This window comes from Callionymus lyra, chromosome 8, assembly GCF_982586985.1.
Source record: "Callionymus lyra chromosome 8, fCalLyr1.hap1.1, whole genome shotgun sequence".
NCBI classification, from domain to species: domain Eukaryota; kingdom Metazoa; phylum Chordata; class Actinopteri; order Syngnathiformes; family Callionymidae; genus Callionymus; species Callionymus lyra.
In genome coordinates, this window is record NC_141825.1 from 28,284,517 (window position 1) to 28,300,222 (window position 15,706).

General features: G+C 44.9%; 1 protein-coding gene across 1 annotated transcript; it reads left to right on the forward strand.

Moving 5' to 3' along the window:
* Nucleotides 1–4,730: 4,730 nt before the first annotated feature.
* ciartb (circadian associated repressor of transcription b) lies at nucleotides 4,731–12,108 on the forward strand. The gene is made up of 6 exons (XM_087797865.1): nucleotides 4,731–4,884; nucleotides 6,096–6,498; nucleotides 6,690–6,765; nucleotides 7,200–7,278; nucleotides 9,068–9,185; nucleotides 10,880–12,108. The coding sequence occupies exons 2-6, from the start codon at nucleotides 6,136–6,138 to the stop codon at nucleotides 11,261–11,263; spliced, it is 1,020 nt and encodes a 339-aa protein (XP_087653991.1). The 5' UTR covers nucleotides 4,731–4,884; nucleotides 6,096–6,135; the 3' UTR covers nucleotides 11,264–12,108.
* The last annotated feature ends 3,598 nt before the right edge of the window (nucleotides 12,109–15,706 follow it).

Genomic DNA, 15,706 nt, shown 5'->3' on the forward strand with positions numbered 1-15,706 from the left:
ATCTCAACAAAGGACTCGATCAAGTTTGTTGTTTTATCATCACAATAATATTGTTGTATTCAAGGTCACTTACAGACTCAAGACTATGTTTCCAGTTACAGTTTAAATCCACAAGTCTGCACATGAAACCTGTTGTTTAAGATAAATAAAGGACCTGAACACAGTATACGATCTTAATTCAAGAGAAGATTCTGAATGGAATCGAAATATATCTTATGATTCAAAAGGATTCAAACGAGCATCTGATTTGTCCTTTTTATGAATGAGCCGCGAAGACATTTAGCCTTTTTTTTTGTCGGGATTTATAATCAGCCACCATTTGTGGAAGACAGGAAAAAAAAAATGCTAATCGCACGGAGCGTCTGTCGAAGTGAATGAGTCATTCCAGATCCTGCCAGTGTGTTCAGATACGTTTGTTCTTTTCAGGCACATTGAAGACCTGCTGGATGTAGAGCGAGGATCGTGAGAACCATCGATCGTTGCACGTTTATATAACATTACACAGGTTACGGGGGAAGACGTCACACTGGGAGAGAAACATCGTTTTTTTTAGGCAAATAAAGCCATGATTTCCTTCATCTAGAGTTATATCGTGAGCACGAACCCCGTGATAAACCAGACTGATGTGCTTCCTGTGCTTTGAAGCACATTTGATGCACCGTGACACGCCGGCCTTGGAAGACAAAAAGGGGAAACAAGAGTTTGCCGGGAATCGACAGGAAGTCGTCTGTCGTCATCCAGTCTGGGGTCACTGGAGAAGCTGGTCCTGGGCGCCCTGAGAGACGTCTGCAGAGCCGTGAGACGCCCCGGGATTGGCCGAGACCGAGGGGTGGGCGTGACGCTGATGCAGGGTTTATGGGCGCTTTGGTGTCTGTGGCGAACATTCTTCACAGCAGGATGTGATTAAAAGCACAACAGCGCGGCGTCGACCCGCCGTCATCCGAGCGCCGGGCCTGGTGTCCTGAGCTCGTCCTGCATTCACCTCCGCAGCAGCGGCAGGGAAATAAAAGCGGCCACACTAGCTACTCTATGATCACTCCACCGCCAAATGTTCTCGCAGCCTAATTGCCGAGGCTGGATATAGACGCGCAGACACAAGTCCTCGTGAAGGATCCGCAGAGATGAGCAGGAACGTGCCGCCGGTGTTTACCTGTTTTTCTTGAATGAATGAAAAAAAGCGGCGAGTGTTCTCTCTCTCGCACGTGATCGTGGCGAGTTCATGACTCATGGGCTCCAGCCTCGGGATCCTCGCCTCGCAGCCCACCCTGATCCACGCTCCGGGCCCGGTTACTCATCCAGCTCTTGACACCGCCGTGAAGATCCAGCTAAACACACAAACAGGTTAAATGATCCAGACGGACAAGATACAGGTTGTTTCCTGTAGTGTTTATTCTGATAAATACTAGGTATCGGTTAATGTTTTATGAATTTAAGGTTTTAACACGTCGGTCTCCTCCAACAACACAACTAGATAACAGTGATTGTAAGGCTGTAGCAGTGGTAAGAGTTAAATAAGACATTTTCAAAATCACAAAATTGTCCAACTTAGCGTGAGTTTTCTTTTGTGCATTAACAGTTGAAAATGGGGAAAAAAAAAACAATTCAGCAACAATTTCAGGAGCAAATCTTCCCTCCTTCATGAACTTTATTTTCTTAAGACATTTTTATTTGTTCAGGCTTTTCCTTGCTTTTCTGGAACTCCTGTTGTGTTATCAGTTGTATCTTGACCTTTAAAAGTATATACTTTATTGAATATTGTTTTGATTGTTTAGGCGCTTTGTGACCCTGGTCTGGAAAAGATCTATATAAATAAAAATTACTTACTTACAACTGAATTTCATTTTTGAAGATCAATATAATCCAAAGTAAATCTATTTCCTCCACAGTTTCTCTCTGAACCGATGATCGTCGCCCAGTGAGCGCAGATGTAGATTCAAAACGTGACCAGAAACATATTTTCTTTCCTAGAATCTGGTCTAAATATATCTGCCAGTTCTGTTTTTCTGTTCCTATGTCGTGAGAGTGTTGGTGTGATCTGTGCTGGGAAACCCATGAGGAGAAGCTCGGCCTCTGAAGCCAACAAGGTTCCTAGTTTTAAATGAAACGTCCCATCATGGTTGAAGGAGGAAAGGGAAGAACGTCGATCCTCCTCTCGACACTTTGACGATCCATGTTTGCTTTTCATTTGGTCGTTAACAAATCTATAGTTGAGGCGAACATCTGACACGGGGACGCTTGATAAAAACAAAACTCCTGGTTACCTTTGACGACGGGAACAGACGCGTCTTAATCGATGTTTTGTTTAACTTGTGACGACGAGACTCTGTGGAAACATCAACCAAACCCTTGGATAATTAAATCCAAAAGGTGTTTGATCAGTGACGCCCAGAGACGTGAAGGCATCTTAGAGTTTGTTCCAGCTTACGAGGTTGAGATAGTTAATAATAAATAACAATAATAATAGATAAACAATATAATAGAAATAATAGAAGATTGCAAATCAAGCAAAGATAAAGCTATGAAGATACTTTACTAGGTTTTGTATGTTGAAGATTAAACCGGTCAGTTCTTCAAGAGAAGAAACAACTTTAAAAAACACACACGTACTACTTCAGAACGACAAAGCTACATGTTCTCTTCCCATCATGCATCTCAATCTAAAAACTTCTTGCTACAGAACTTCAGGAGACAAATTCACAGAGGATTAAAAAAAAAGCTCAGGTGTCACTCAAGGTCATACCTGAATGTTCCGCACGAAGGTTTTTCGCGATCGTCGGCTAATGATATCAATAATCCAAAAGTACAGAGTAATTATTGTTAATAACACCAATAAATAGTTTCTTATTGTACTGGGCGTAAACATCGATGACAGTTTGGCATCTTTTCAACTATTTCCATGTGTTCACACAAAGAGATTATTTCTGAGCTGTTTCCATTCACAGTCTTGAGCCAGAGTCACTGGAAGATGGATCTGTTCTCGTTCAAGTCATGATGAACCACAGTCAGTGTAAGCAGATCGCATTAATAAGAAGAGTTATTTTAAATCTGGCCACACGTGGATAAAGTGCACTTTGAACCTCAGAAAACACACTCAAATCAAACACACATTTTCACCATCATTATTCCCATCATGAGGTCATCTGGACTGCAGTCTACCCCGGCTATATGGGACGAGATGCACAGCACACCCCGGACGGGTCACCACACCAAGGTCGACCAAAGGTCAAAGAAAAACGTTTACCCTTTAAAAACAACATGTGTTATCATATCACATGTGTGTATCATGACAGAAGTACAGGAAAGAAAACACGGAACCACTAGAAGGACCTCAGTGTGTGTCTGGACCTGGTCCTGCAACACATGTGTAGAAAGTTCAGAGTAGAAGTACTTTCAGAGGAGGATCATTGAACATCTGCAGGAAACTACATGTTCTACCAGTGTGTGGTGGTTTGATGCTGTGGTGTGTTGAGGTGAGAACGTGTCCAAGTGTCAACATCTGTGGTTGAAGCTGGACTCACTGGTGACATCACTGGACAAACTACTGTCCATCACTGATGACATCACTGGACAAACTACTGTCCATCACTGGTGACATCACTGGACAAACTACTGTCCATCACTGATGACATCACTGGACAAACTACTGTCCATCACTGATGACATCACTGTACAAACTACTGTCATCATGATCATCATCCTCTGAACACTGTCTTCAGTGAACACATGGAGCACCAATGCTCCTCTCATGATGCAACACTAATAGACTCAGGGACTCATTCATTCCTCGTGTTATTAGATTGTTTTAATTCTGAGTTTGGAGGTGAAAAGATGATTCTATTCTATGTTAATCTTTGTATTCTTTGTTTGATCTGTTCTTTATCTTTAGATTTAGATTGTCATCTTGCACTTTCATCCATCCATCCATCCATTTATCCATCCATCCATCCATCCACCCATCTATCACTCTATCCATCTATTTATCCCTCCATCCATGTATCACTCCATTCATCTATCTATCTATCCATCCATCCATCCATCCATCCATCCATCCATCCATCCATTTATCCATCCATCTATCCATCATTCATTTATCCATCCATCTATCCATCATTCATTTATCCATCCATCCATCCATGTATCACTCCATTCATTCATCTATCTATCCATCCATCCATCTATCCATCATTCATTTATCCATCCATCCATCCATCAGCACTGTTTCTGGCAGAACAGTGTCATAGTTATCATGAAAAACTATAAAATATTCTCTCACGAAAAGATAAATTAAACTTTTATCTTCAACATATAAACCCATGAAGGCCTGAACAGTACAAATATAAAAGTACTTGAGACCAGAACCGCTGACCCAGCATTCTTGTTCTACCTGAAAGTGCTGAGTGAGCATCTGATCCCAGTCAGGCTCGTGGACAGACATCATCGTGACATAATCACAAGAATGTGTCCGGAGCGAGCGGAACCAGAACCAGAACCAGAACCGGGTTCGACCCACAGCTGCTGAAATGAAAGCGATCCTCGTGTCCACGTGTTTGTGTCATTTGCATGTCATCTGCATATGTAAACCGGCTCCTCCTATCGCCGCGCGGCGGCTCGCAGTCCGCGCGCTCATTGGCCGGCGCGCGCCGACGCCGCAGCCAATGGCGTGGCCGGGACGCGCAGGCCCCGCCCACTCAGACACGTTGCCTTGGGAGCAGCGACACGGGCCGAGCGAGGCTCACTCGCGCCTGCACCTCCTGCTCCTGCAGCACCTCCTGCTCCTCCTGCTCCTCCTGCTCCACTCCTCACGACTCCTCGCGACTCCTGCTCACGTCCCGCTGGATTTCTAGCTTTTATCCTCAACAAAGCGACCCGCTGCGTCCTGTGAAGGTAAGAAGTTCACTTGTGTTTAAAATACGAACAATAACTCGTGTCGTGACGTCACTGATGGTTTGAATCCTCGAATCTATTCTAAACAGAACATTATGTTTTATTTATTCATGTGAGTCTGACTGTTTAAAGAACCATTCGATTTAAAATCTCACCTCAGATGTTTGAAGAAACTATAATAATCCCTCGTTTCTATGAATGTCTTTATAGTTTTGATGCCTTTAAACCCGAGACTCACCTTCACAGGTGTTGAAATTACTACGAAATCCACAAATATAGAGATTATTTCTACTCACTCACGCTATTCTCGTTAAAGAAATCGTCATTCCTTTATTGACTAGTGTGTAGTAGTTTGACTGAAGCATTTATTCAAATCAATTCCGATGTAGAGACGATAATGTTAATGTTTGTTATAACAAATATATGTATTTAAATAAACCTCGTTCAGAACAGACATGTGTTCTGACTCATGCTCGTATTTGGGTTTTTTCCCCCAAAACCTCTCACTCACAACTTAAATAATAACACTTTAAATCAAACATAAGGTTAATTCAAGTGAAATAATAATAATGTGTGTTGATCTGCTGGGTCTTCATTGTCCTCCTGGACCAGAACGTGGTCCTCCAGACACAAAGGACTCACAATTAATTGTTCCTCTTCCTGAGAATTGAACCGGAAACCACTGGCTTTTTTTTGGGGGGCTGTTGGGGAAAAAAAAACTACCGTGTAATAATATTGTTGTGTTTTTCCTCCACCGATCGTGGACGTGTCACAGAGACGCTGGTTCTTCTCTGGTTCTTCGCCAGTTCACAGCCTTTCAAAACAAAAGCTTTGTCGCATCATTAAAGCGACACAATCGTCCTCGTCTCGCTTCTGTTGATTTGAGCCGAGGCCAGCGGTCGCCATGGTGTCAGATCCCGGCACCCGTTTGAATAAATACGCCAAACAATGCGTCTGAACGAGGCCCGTGGGTCCAGCGGACAGAACCGTGTGGAATCGTGCTGACGCCGGTGTGTGTGTGTGTGACGGAGGCCGGTGTGTGTGTGTGTGACGGAGGCTGGTGTGTGTGTGTGTGTGTGTCACAGAGGCTGGTGTGTGGCTCAGGTGTTTGTCTGTAGAGCAGTGTTGTGGACTGAAGTCCTGTGGTTCAGGCTGGTGGTGTTTAAAGCTCCTGAACTTCTCCTGAATCCACGACCTTCTCTCTCCACCAGGCTGGTGATGGTGAGATCGCACTAGGACCCGTAGCCCAGGATGTCAGCTACAGACTCGGACAACTCCATTGACTGGCTGGCGAGCGACAATGACGACAACGACGACAGCGAGCGGGAGCTGGACTTCGCCCGGACCCCCGGCACCAGCCCCTCGCACCTGGGCCCGCCCGACAGCAGTTGTTGTCGGGGCGACGAGGTGAAGCAGGGCGACTGGGGCAGCGACAGCCAGGCCTCGAGTCCCGGATCCCCCTCCGGCTGCGGCGTGCGGTCCTGGGCCAGTGAGAGCGCGAACGAAAGGAGGTCCCAGCCGGCGCCCAAGAGACCCCGCTGCTTCGGCGAGGACTGCAGGGAACGGCAGCTTCTGGCCGGCATGTCGGAGAAGGACCGGATCTTCACGAGGAAGGTGAGACCTCCTGTGACTCACTGAACTATCACCTAGATCTCGTGAACACTCTCGGGAGTCGAGGCTTCCAGTCAGGATGACTCGCAGGAGAAGAAGTTGAAAACAACCATTTGTGTGATTCAGCCGAGAACTGTTGTGTAACTGATGATCTTCAACACAACGTTCGTTAACAATCCGTTTCTTCTCCTCAGTGCGTGGAACTTCAACGCTACATCCACCCGCTGTCGTCCATCTTGAGCGGCCTTCGCTCCGGGAGATACAGAGAACGTGAGTCGTTGATTCGTATCTACACAAATATTCATCTGGCAGTTGTTTCTCAACATACTTCTGCACCTTCTGTCCTTGTTGTTGTGGCTTCCAGATTAAAAAAAACGACTGGAAACTCTTACGCAAGACGTGCTGCGGTGTTATTAAGTAACCACAAGTATTCGTCGTGTTCGGGGGGAAAAAAAGTAGAGAAGAACTCGTCCTTAGACTCTTGTAGTAAAAAAAAAGTTGCTTATGCCGATGACACACGTCAGACCTTCTGGCCAATGAAATGCTTGGCAGCGGCGAGCGAGGACACGCTGTACCCGCAGGAACGTAGCTGCTTTTTTTAATGACGGCCGCTTCATTCGTTGCTTCTAAATCAATCCTCGTGGCACCCGACACTCTCCGGACCCCGAAACCATCTCCTCACGTGTCGCGTCTTTCTGTTCCAGGACTGAGCAGCTTCCAGGAGAGCGTGGCCATGGACCGGATCCAGAGGATCATGGGTGTGATCCGGAACCCGTACATGGGGTACGTGTCACTTCTCTCGTGTAAACGCTCGCGTTCATTCAAACGCAGAAGTCGATGAAGGTCGTCGTAGAGGTCACGTTCGCACTCTCGCCGTCTGGGCCTCGCTTGTTGTGTGAAGGGGGGCTCAGTGGGGGGTCTCGCTTCAGTCCGCTTCACCGGGTCTCAGCGAGCAGACGCTATAATGGGGTCTCTGGACTTCTGGAGGAGAAAGTGCTCTTTAAGAGTGATCTTGATGTTTCTCTCAAACGGCTCTTATTGTCGCATTACGTCACAGCAGTTTAATGAAACTTTAAGTGAGCGTCGATATGTTAGCGTTAGAGACGCATCGTAATCTTTCATTCTTATGGAATAATGCAGGAATGATATTTTTCAGTTGACTCTCAATTAAATCTCAAAAGTCATCACATGCAGGTGAAAAACGATAATAGAAGTTATAGTTATAGAAGAATAGTTAGTCAAGAACTTCCCTTTTTCTTTTTTTTAAAGAAGCACGTTCGCTGGGTCTGTTCATCCAAAAAGGTTCTTCACGATGGATTGTAAATATGTGGCATCAGTCCGTTGGCTTCTGAACGTCAGCGATTCGAAGCACAACATAATTGTATCAATATAAATATAAATAGTTTTGTAGCGTATGAAAGGACTTCTAACAAGCTAACTATAACGGTCGAGCTGAAGTTCAAACTATAGGATAGGAAGCAGTACTTGCTTGAGAATGACTTCGGTGGTCTCCAGCCCCCCGGGCCGGTACCAGTCCTAGAGACATTCGTAACCGGGCCACACGTAAAAGAAAAAGGTTAAAATAGTTTCTCTTCTATTGACTATTACTGTCTGAAAGGGGTTTTGTTTTGGTGGTTTTGTGGTATTTTCTCTTAAATAACGGTGACTCTTGACAAGATGCTTGTTTCTGTCACGTTTCCTAGAATCTAGATATAATTATAAATAAAAGTCTACATATGAATGATACTTGATTTCCAGCAACTGATTATTTGATTAAACTGATCCTGCGATAATATAACTGTTTAAACTATTGAGGTTAGAGTTTAAAAGAATAAATACATTTATTTCATCATAAATAATAAATGTTCTATATGAAAATAATGAATATAATTGAAGTCACATATTAATTTTCCACAACATTATTAAAAAAACGTGACTTCAGTGAAGCGTCTCCGTGACGACACGTTAATGATCGTCATCATCGAGCGTTCTTCAGCCACCAGCTGCCGCCTGCATGTGGGAGACAAAGAGTGGGTGTGGCTGCCTCCCTGCAGAGGTGGACGGACCTCCTCCTCTCCTCCTCCTCCTGCTTTCCTCCTCCTCCTCCTCCTGCCAGCTGGCAGCTCCTGCAGCTCCTGCTCCTGCACAATAGCCGACAGGATCAAAGTGACTTGTGGATCCGCCACAGTCGCAGATAATCTTTCACATGAATTGAACATGCTCTGAAAGGAGCAGGAAGGTCCTGATCATATGACACCGGCTAATCCCCCCCCACACCACCAGCACCATCTGGTCCTGACGGGAGCGAGTCCACATGCTGCTCCTCCCAGACCTGCGTCACCGCCTCACTCTCACAATAACTTGGAAAGTGTGGCGGCTTAAGCGTTTAAAATTAGAACCGTGGCGAACTATTACACATCAGGCCACGTGTGAGGCGAACATGTGAGAAATGTTCCTGGGATGGTTTTCTCTGGTGGACGCGCCGGAGACGCTCTCTGAGGGGGTGGAATGATTCACTCGCTGCTTCCTGTGTCACATTTCAGCTGTTCATCCTCGCTGCTCTTCTTCGCAGGGAACGCTACGTCACCATCGTGCTCAAGATCGAGGAGATGCTGAAGAGCTGGTTCCCTCACGTCAAGATCCCCGACCACGACGCCGAAGAACCCCTCACCCCCGCCAAGAAACTCAAGGTACAGTTGGCGTGGCAGGCCTCACGAGGTGTTCTTGCGTAAGAGCGCGACGCTGCCAAGAACACTAGGGTGACGCCGCAGACACGCAGGGCGTTTCCTTTTAATCTTCAGGATTGAAAGTGTTTCCGTGTGACTTTAGGACTGAGAAGAATGATGAAGGACAGACTTATGAAGGTCGCATCCCTGAGGTGACGAGAGAGGTCATGACCTTGAACATTCCTCTTGTTAATCCTCACTGATCAACGGGAACTTGACAACTTTTTTGACGACAAAAATATCTGCTTTTATATTCCTACTTCTAAACGTAGTTGAATATTTTCTTCCAGTTTTTAGTTTGGATTGTCGTGTTCTTTACATGATGTTCTTTAAAACTTCTCATTAACCAAGAATAAGAATTATTGACCAAATTTGTTTAAATGTTTTTTTTCCTCACTCCTTTAAAATACAGTTCAGTGACTGTTAATTTACGTGTAACTTTACAAAAATTACACACTACTACTTATTAATAAAGCTTTTTTTCTTGTTTTTTTTCCTATAATTTCATTGAATACGTTATTATACTTACTAGTTAATAATTAATAGTTACGATATTTACAGATTTAAAACAATAGTTTGTCCTCATTTTAACCCTGTTCCAAATTAAAAGGCTGATCTAACTTTTGACTTACTTTGGTACAAGTATACAGATACAACACTTTTATTAAGGCCTTTTATAAAAGTAGATTAATGATCATAATGATCGGGTTTATTGAACGTCTTAATCATCAAATGTTGTTTTCCCTCAGAAGAACCACGAGGCAGCTGTTAGCAACTTAGCACAGCTAGCTGTGGCTATTTTAGCTTTTTAATTTTTTTTTATTTTAGCATCTTTTCAAACAGACTCTGTTCAACACAATACAAAGTAAACTAACACTTCTCCCAAAAAACTTGCATAAAAATAAAAGTATTTGTGCAACTTCTATAAGAAAACTCTTGCATTATTGCTGTTAGCATGATGTTAGCGTGACGGACGGACATGTGACCACGAAGCTCGGTTCACGTGATCTATAGCTGGACTCGTGGGTTCTTATGGATTCCAACGAGGACGAGATAAGAACCTTTCTTGGACATTTCTGTGGAATGTTGAGAATTCTCAATGTCAACAACCGTCGTGGCTGTTATTCACGACGGAAATGATCCAAATTCAAGAGGTTCATCGTGAATGTTATGTTTTGAAATTATTATTATTATTATAATTTGTTTTTACAACAATCATCCGATTGTAACTTTTGTGATACATGTGTGGTTTGTAGATTTAACTGGTAATAAACGAGCAAAATGGTGTCACTGGGGTCGTTTGAAAAATATTTCTAGTTAAATTGTACAAGATTATAGATTATATTCACTTTAACTTAACAAAACTACCTTAATTTTCGGACCTTCTTGCACGTTTTCAATCATTTAATTTTCTCATAAATTAACATTGCGCCTCGTTTATTTATTCTGATGGTTCTCACTGACTGAAGCCGAACCTCAAAGGTCCATAGTTCCCTAGAAAGGCACGAGTTAAGAGACTGAGTCACAGAGTAATATTGAAAAATACAGTGTATTATTGTTTTGCTACATATTTACGACGACAGTTGTACGACGTGTGCTCGAGTATTAAACCATGGTTTCCAGAACATGTTCTTAACCATCTTCACGTCTCTCCTCAGACGTCTCCCATGACCTCGACTGCAGCCTCGAGTCCCGTCAGCGACGACCCCGCGGGCACCAAGTCCTCGAGGGTCACGGACCTCGACCCCCCTGGAGCCTGCTCCGCCAGCAACCTTAACTGGCTGCACACGTCGCCCATTTGCTCCGCCGCCGCCGAGCGGGTCCGGGCCGGTCCTTTGAACGCTCTGTCCCGGCGAGACAATGACCCGACGCAGGACAGCGCCGTGTCCTCCAGCACAGACACTAGAACAGACTCGGTGCCCCGGGGGCCCCTGCCCGGGAAGATCAACGCCCCCTGTCTAGAGAAGCTCCTCAAGTCCACGGAGAGCATCATCACCCGCAAGGGGGCGGCGTCCGGCCTGACGGACAGCAGCTGGTCCTAGTCCACGCCGAGGGCCGGTTGGCGCCGCACAGTCCAACCCGCTCGCTCTGACCATTCCAGCCTTCACCGGAGACTTTGAAAGGGACTCGACGGATCATCGCTTCCTCTCGAGCGTCTGCTTCGTCGATCTTTCGTTTGCACTCTTGACCGGCGCGCGAGGGCGAGGAAGAACCGAGGGTTCGCGTCACGCCATCGCCAGGTGATCCCCGTCGGACCCGCCGGCTTCATCGGTCGGAGAGGAGCGACGCGGTCGTGGACCCCCCGGGGAGTCGACGGTGGACACGTTGTACTGAAGATGTGACTTTATTTCCTGCTCCCTGTCATGACTCCACTCTTAAGTTTATCGATGTGACTGTTACTCGTTTGAATCCTCCATGAACAAGTCTGTTGGTACAACTGTTCTACCTCAGCGGGCACCACGTGGTCGGCGAGTAGGAATGTGAACGGTCCCACTCGTGGTCCGACCGTCGTCAGGAATGTCAGCTCCGGATCCCAGTCATTCTCCGAGTCTCCCAGTAGGCGGCGAACAGTGCCTGTAACGTCAAGCTGTGCCTGTGAAGCCGAGTTTTGAGAAACCTGCTCCTCCGTGGGATGTACAAATCAGGAATCGTCACTTTCCTGCCATTCTCCTCTTTCAAGTAAATTATTCAGTTCTTGCCAACTACTTTTCTCTGTGGTGGAGTAGAACGATTCTTTTGTTTTGCCACAGAACTGGACGCGTCAGACCAGCAGAGAGGAAAGTATCTCTGTGTGAAAACCTGCCGAGTCCATTTCCTCTGACCAGTGGCCTTTATAGTGTGAACTTTTATACTTTCAGAAATAAATGTTGGTATTTTTGTTTGATGCGACACAGTTTCCTTTTGTTCTTGTACACGAACATGTATCTTAAAATAATACACAACACATTAGGCATCGTTACCAGTGTTTCATATTACGATCTAGAAGATCTAACATTTTGAATTAATTAAGTAGCCGTTAGCGTCATTTGAGCAGTAGGGAAGAAATCGTGATGTTACTTACATTTTGACATTGAGTAGCTGTTTCTAAAACTATTAGAAATCAGTTTTTAAAGTAACTTAAAAAAATAAAAAGGGGCAACACTGGTAAAGAAACGTAAACTCTAAAAGTCAATAGTAGGGAAAGAAACATGAAGCTAAAAGTTAGCATCGAGCATAAGTAAGAAAGTGATCCCTTTAAAAGTAATTCAGTGATTAAAAAAAATAAAAACTTCTTCAATATTGACATTGTTAATTGTACAATGTTAAATGTATTATATTAATTAATTATATTAGAGCGACATTAACGACAAGAGCGACATGATCATGAACGACATGATCATGAGTGACATGAGCGACATGACCAACATGATCATGAGCGACATAAACGACATGATCATGAGTGACATGAGCGACATGACCAACATGATCATGAGCGACATAAAAGACATGACCAACATGATCATGAGCGACATAAAAGACATGACCAACATGATCATGAGCGACATAAAAGACATGACCAACATGATCATGAGCGACATAAAAGACATGATCATGAGTGACATGAGCGACATGACCAACATGATCATGAGCGACATAAAAGACATGACCAACATGATCATGAGCGACATAAAAGACATGACCAACATGATCATGAGCGACATAAAAGACATGACCAACATGATCATGAGCGACATAAACGACATGATCATGAGTGACATGAGCGACATGACCAACATGATCATGAGCGACATAAAAGACATGACCAACATGATCATGAGCGACATAAAAGACATGACCAACATGATCATGAGCGACATAAAAGACATGACCAACATGATCATGAGCGACATAAAAGACATGACCAACATGAGCGACATGATCATGAGTGACATGGATAACATGAGCGACATCAGAATCATGAACGACATGAGAATCATGAGCGACATGGACAACATGAGCGACATGATCATGAGCGACATGACCAACATGATCATGAGCGACATGAACGTCATGCGAATCATGAGCGACATGAATAACATGAGCGACATGATCATGAGCGACATGACCAACATGATCATGAGCGACATGAACGTCATGCGAATCATGAGCGACATGGATAACATGAGCGACATGATCATGAGCGACATGAACGACATGAGAATCATGAGCTGCATGCTCATGAGCGACATGACCAACATGATCATGAGTGACATGAGCGACATGACCAACATGATCATGAGCGACATAAACGACATGACCAACATGAGCGACATGATCATGAGTGACATGAGCAACATGAGCTGCATGCTCATGAGCGACATGATCAACATGCTCATGAGTGACATGAGCGACATGAATGACATGAGCAACATGAGCGACATCAGAATCATGAACGACATGAGAATCATGAGCGACATGGATAACATGAGCAACATGATCATGAGTGACATGAGCGACATGAGCGACATGGCCAACATTATCATTAGCGACATGAGCAACATTATCATGAGCGACATGATCATGAGCGACATAAACGACATGGGCGACATGAATGACATGAGCAACATGAGCGACATGCTCATGGGCGACATGGCCAACATGATCATGAGCGACATGATCATGAGCGACATGATCATGAGCGACATGAACGACATGCGTAACATGAGCGACATGATCATGAGTGACATGATCATGAGCGACATGAGCGGCATGAACAACATGGGCGACATGAATGACATGAGCAACATGAGCGACATGCTCATGGGCGACATGGCCAACATGATCATGAGCGACATGATCATGAGCGACATGAACGACATGCGTAACATGAGCGACATGATCATGAGTGACATGATCATGAGCGACATGAGCGGCATGAACAACATGGGCGACATGAATGACATGAGCAACATGAGCGACATGCTCATGGGCGACATGGCCAACATGATCATGAGCGACATGATCATGAGCGACATGATCATGAGCGACATGAACGACATGCGTAACATGAGCGACATGATCATGAGTGACATGAGAATCATGAGCGACATGGATAACATGAGCGACATGATCATGAGTGACATGAGCGACATGAGCTGCATGCTCATGAGCGACATGGATAACATGAGCGACATGATCATGAGTGACATGAGCGACATGAACGACATGGATAACATGAGCGACATGATCATGAGTGACATGAGCGACATGAACGACATCAGAATCATGAACGACATGAGAATCATGAGCGACATGGATAACATGAGCGACATGATCATGAGTGACATGAGCGACATGAGCTGCATGCTCATGAGCGACATGGATAACATGAGCGACATGATCATGAGTGACATGGATAACATGAGCGACATGATCATGAGTGACATGAGCGACATGAATGACATGAACGACATCAGAATCATGAACGACATGAGAATCATGATATCCATGCCGCTCATGTCGCTCATGATCATGTTGGTCATGTCGCTCATGTCGCTCATGAGCATGCAGCTCATGTCGCTCATGTCACTCATGATCATGTCGCTCATGTCATCCATGTCGCTCATGTCATCCATGTCGCTCATGATTCTCATGTCGTTCATGATTCTGATGTCATTCATGTCGCTCATGTTATCCATGGATAACGTGAGCGACATGATCATGAGTGACATGAGCGACATGCTCATGAGCAACATGGCCAACATGATCATGAGCGACATGCGCAACATGAGCGACATGATCATGAGTGACATGAACGACATGAGTGACATGAGCGACATGATCATGAGTGACATGGCCAACATGATCATGAGCGACATGAGTGACATGAGCGACATGATCATGAGTGACATGGCCAACATGATCATGAGCGACATGAGTGACATGAGCGACATGATCATGAGCGACATGCGCAACATGAGCGACATGATCATGAGCGACATGCGCAACATGAGCGACATGATCATGAGCGACATGAACGACATGAGTGACATGAGCGACATGATCATGAGTGACATGGCCAACATGATCATGAGCGACATGAGTGACATGAGCGACATGATCATGAGTGACATGGCCAACATGATCATGAGCGACATGAGTGACATGAGCGACATGATCATGAGCGACATGCGCAACATGAGCGACATGATCATGAGTGACATGAACGACATGAGTGACATGAGCGACATGATCATGAGTGACATGGCCAACATGATCATGAGCGACATGAGTGACATGAGCGACATGATCATGAGTGACATGGCCAACATGATCATGAGCGACATGAGTGACATGAGCGACATGATCATGAGTGACATGAACGACATGAGTGACATGAGCGACATGATCATGAGTGACATGGCCAACATGATCATGACAACATGCGCAACATGAGCGACATGATCATGAGCGACATGAACGACATGAGTGACATGAGCGACATG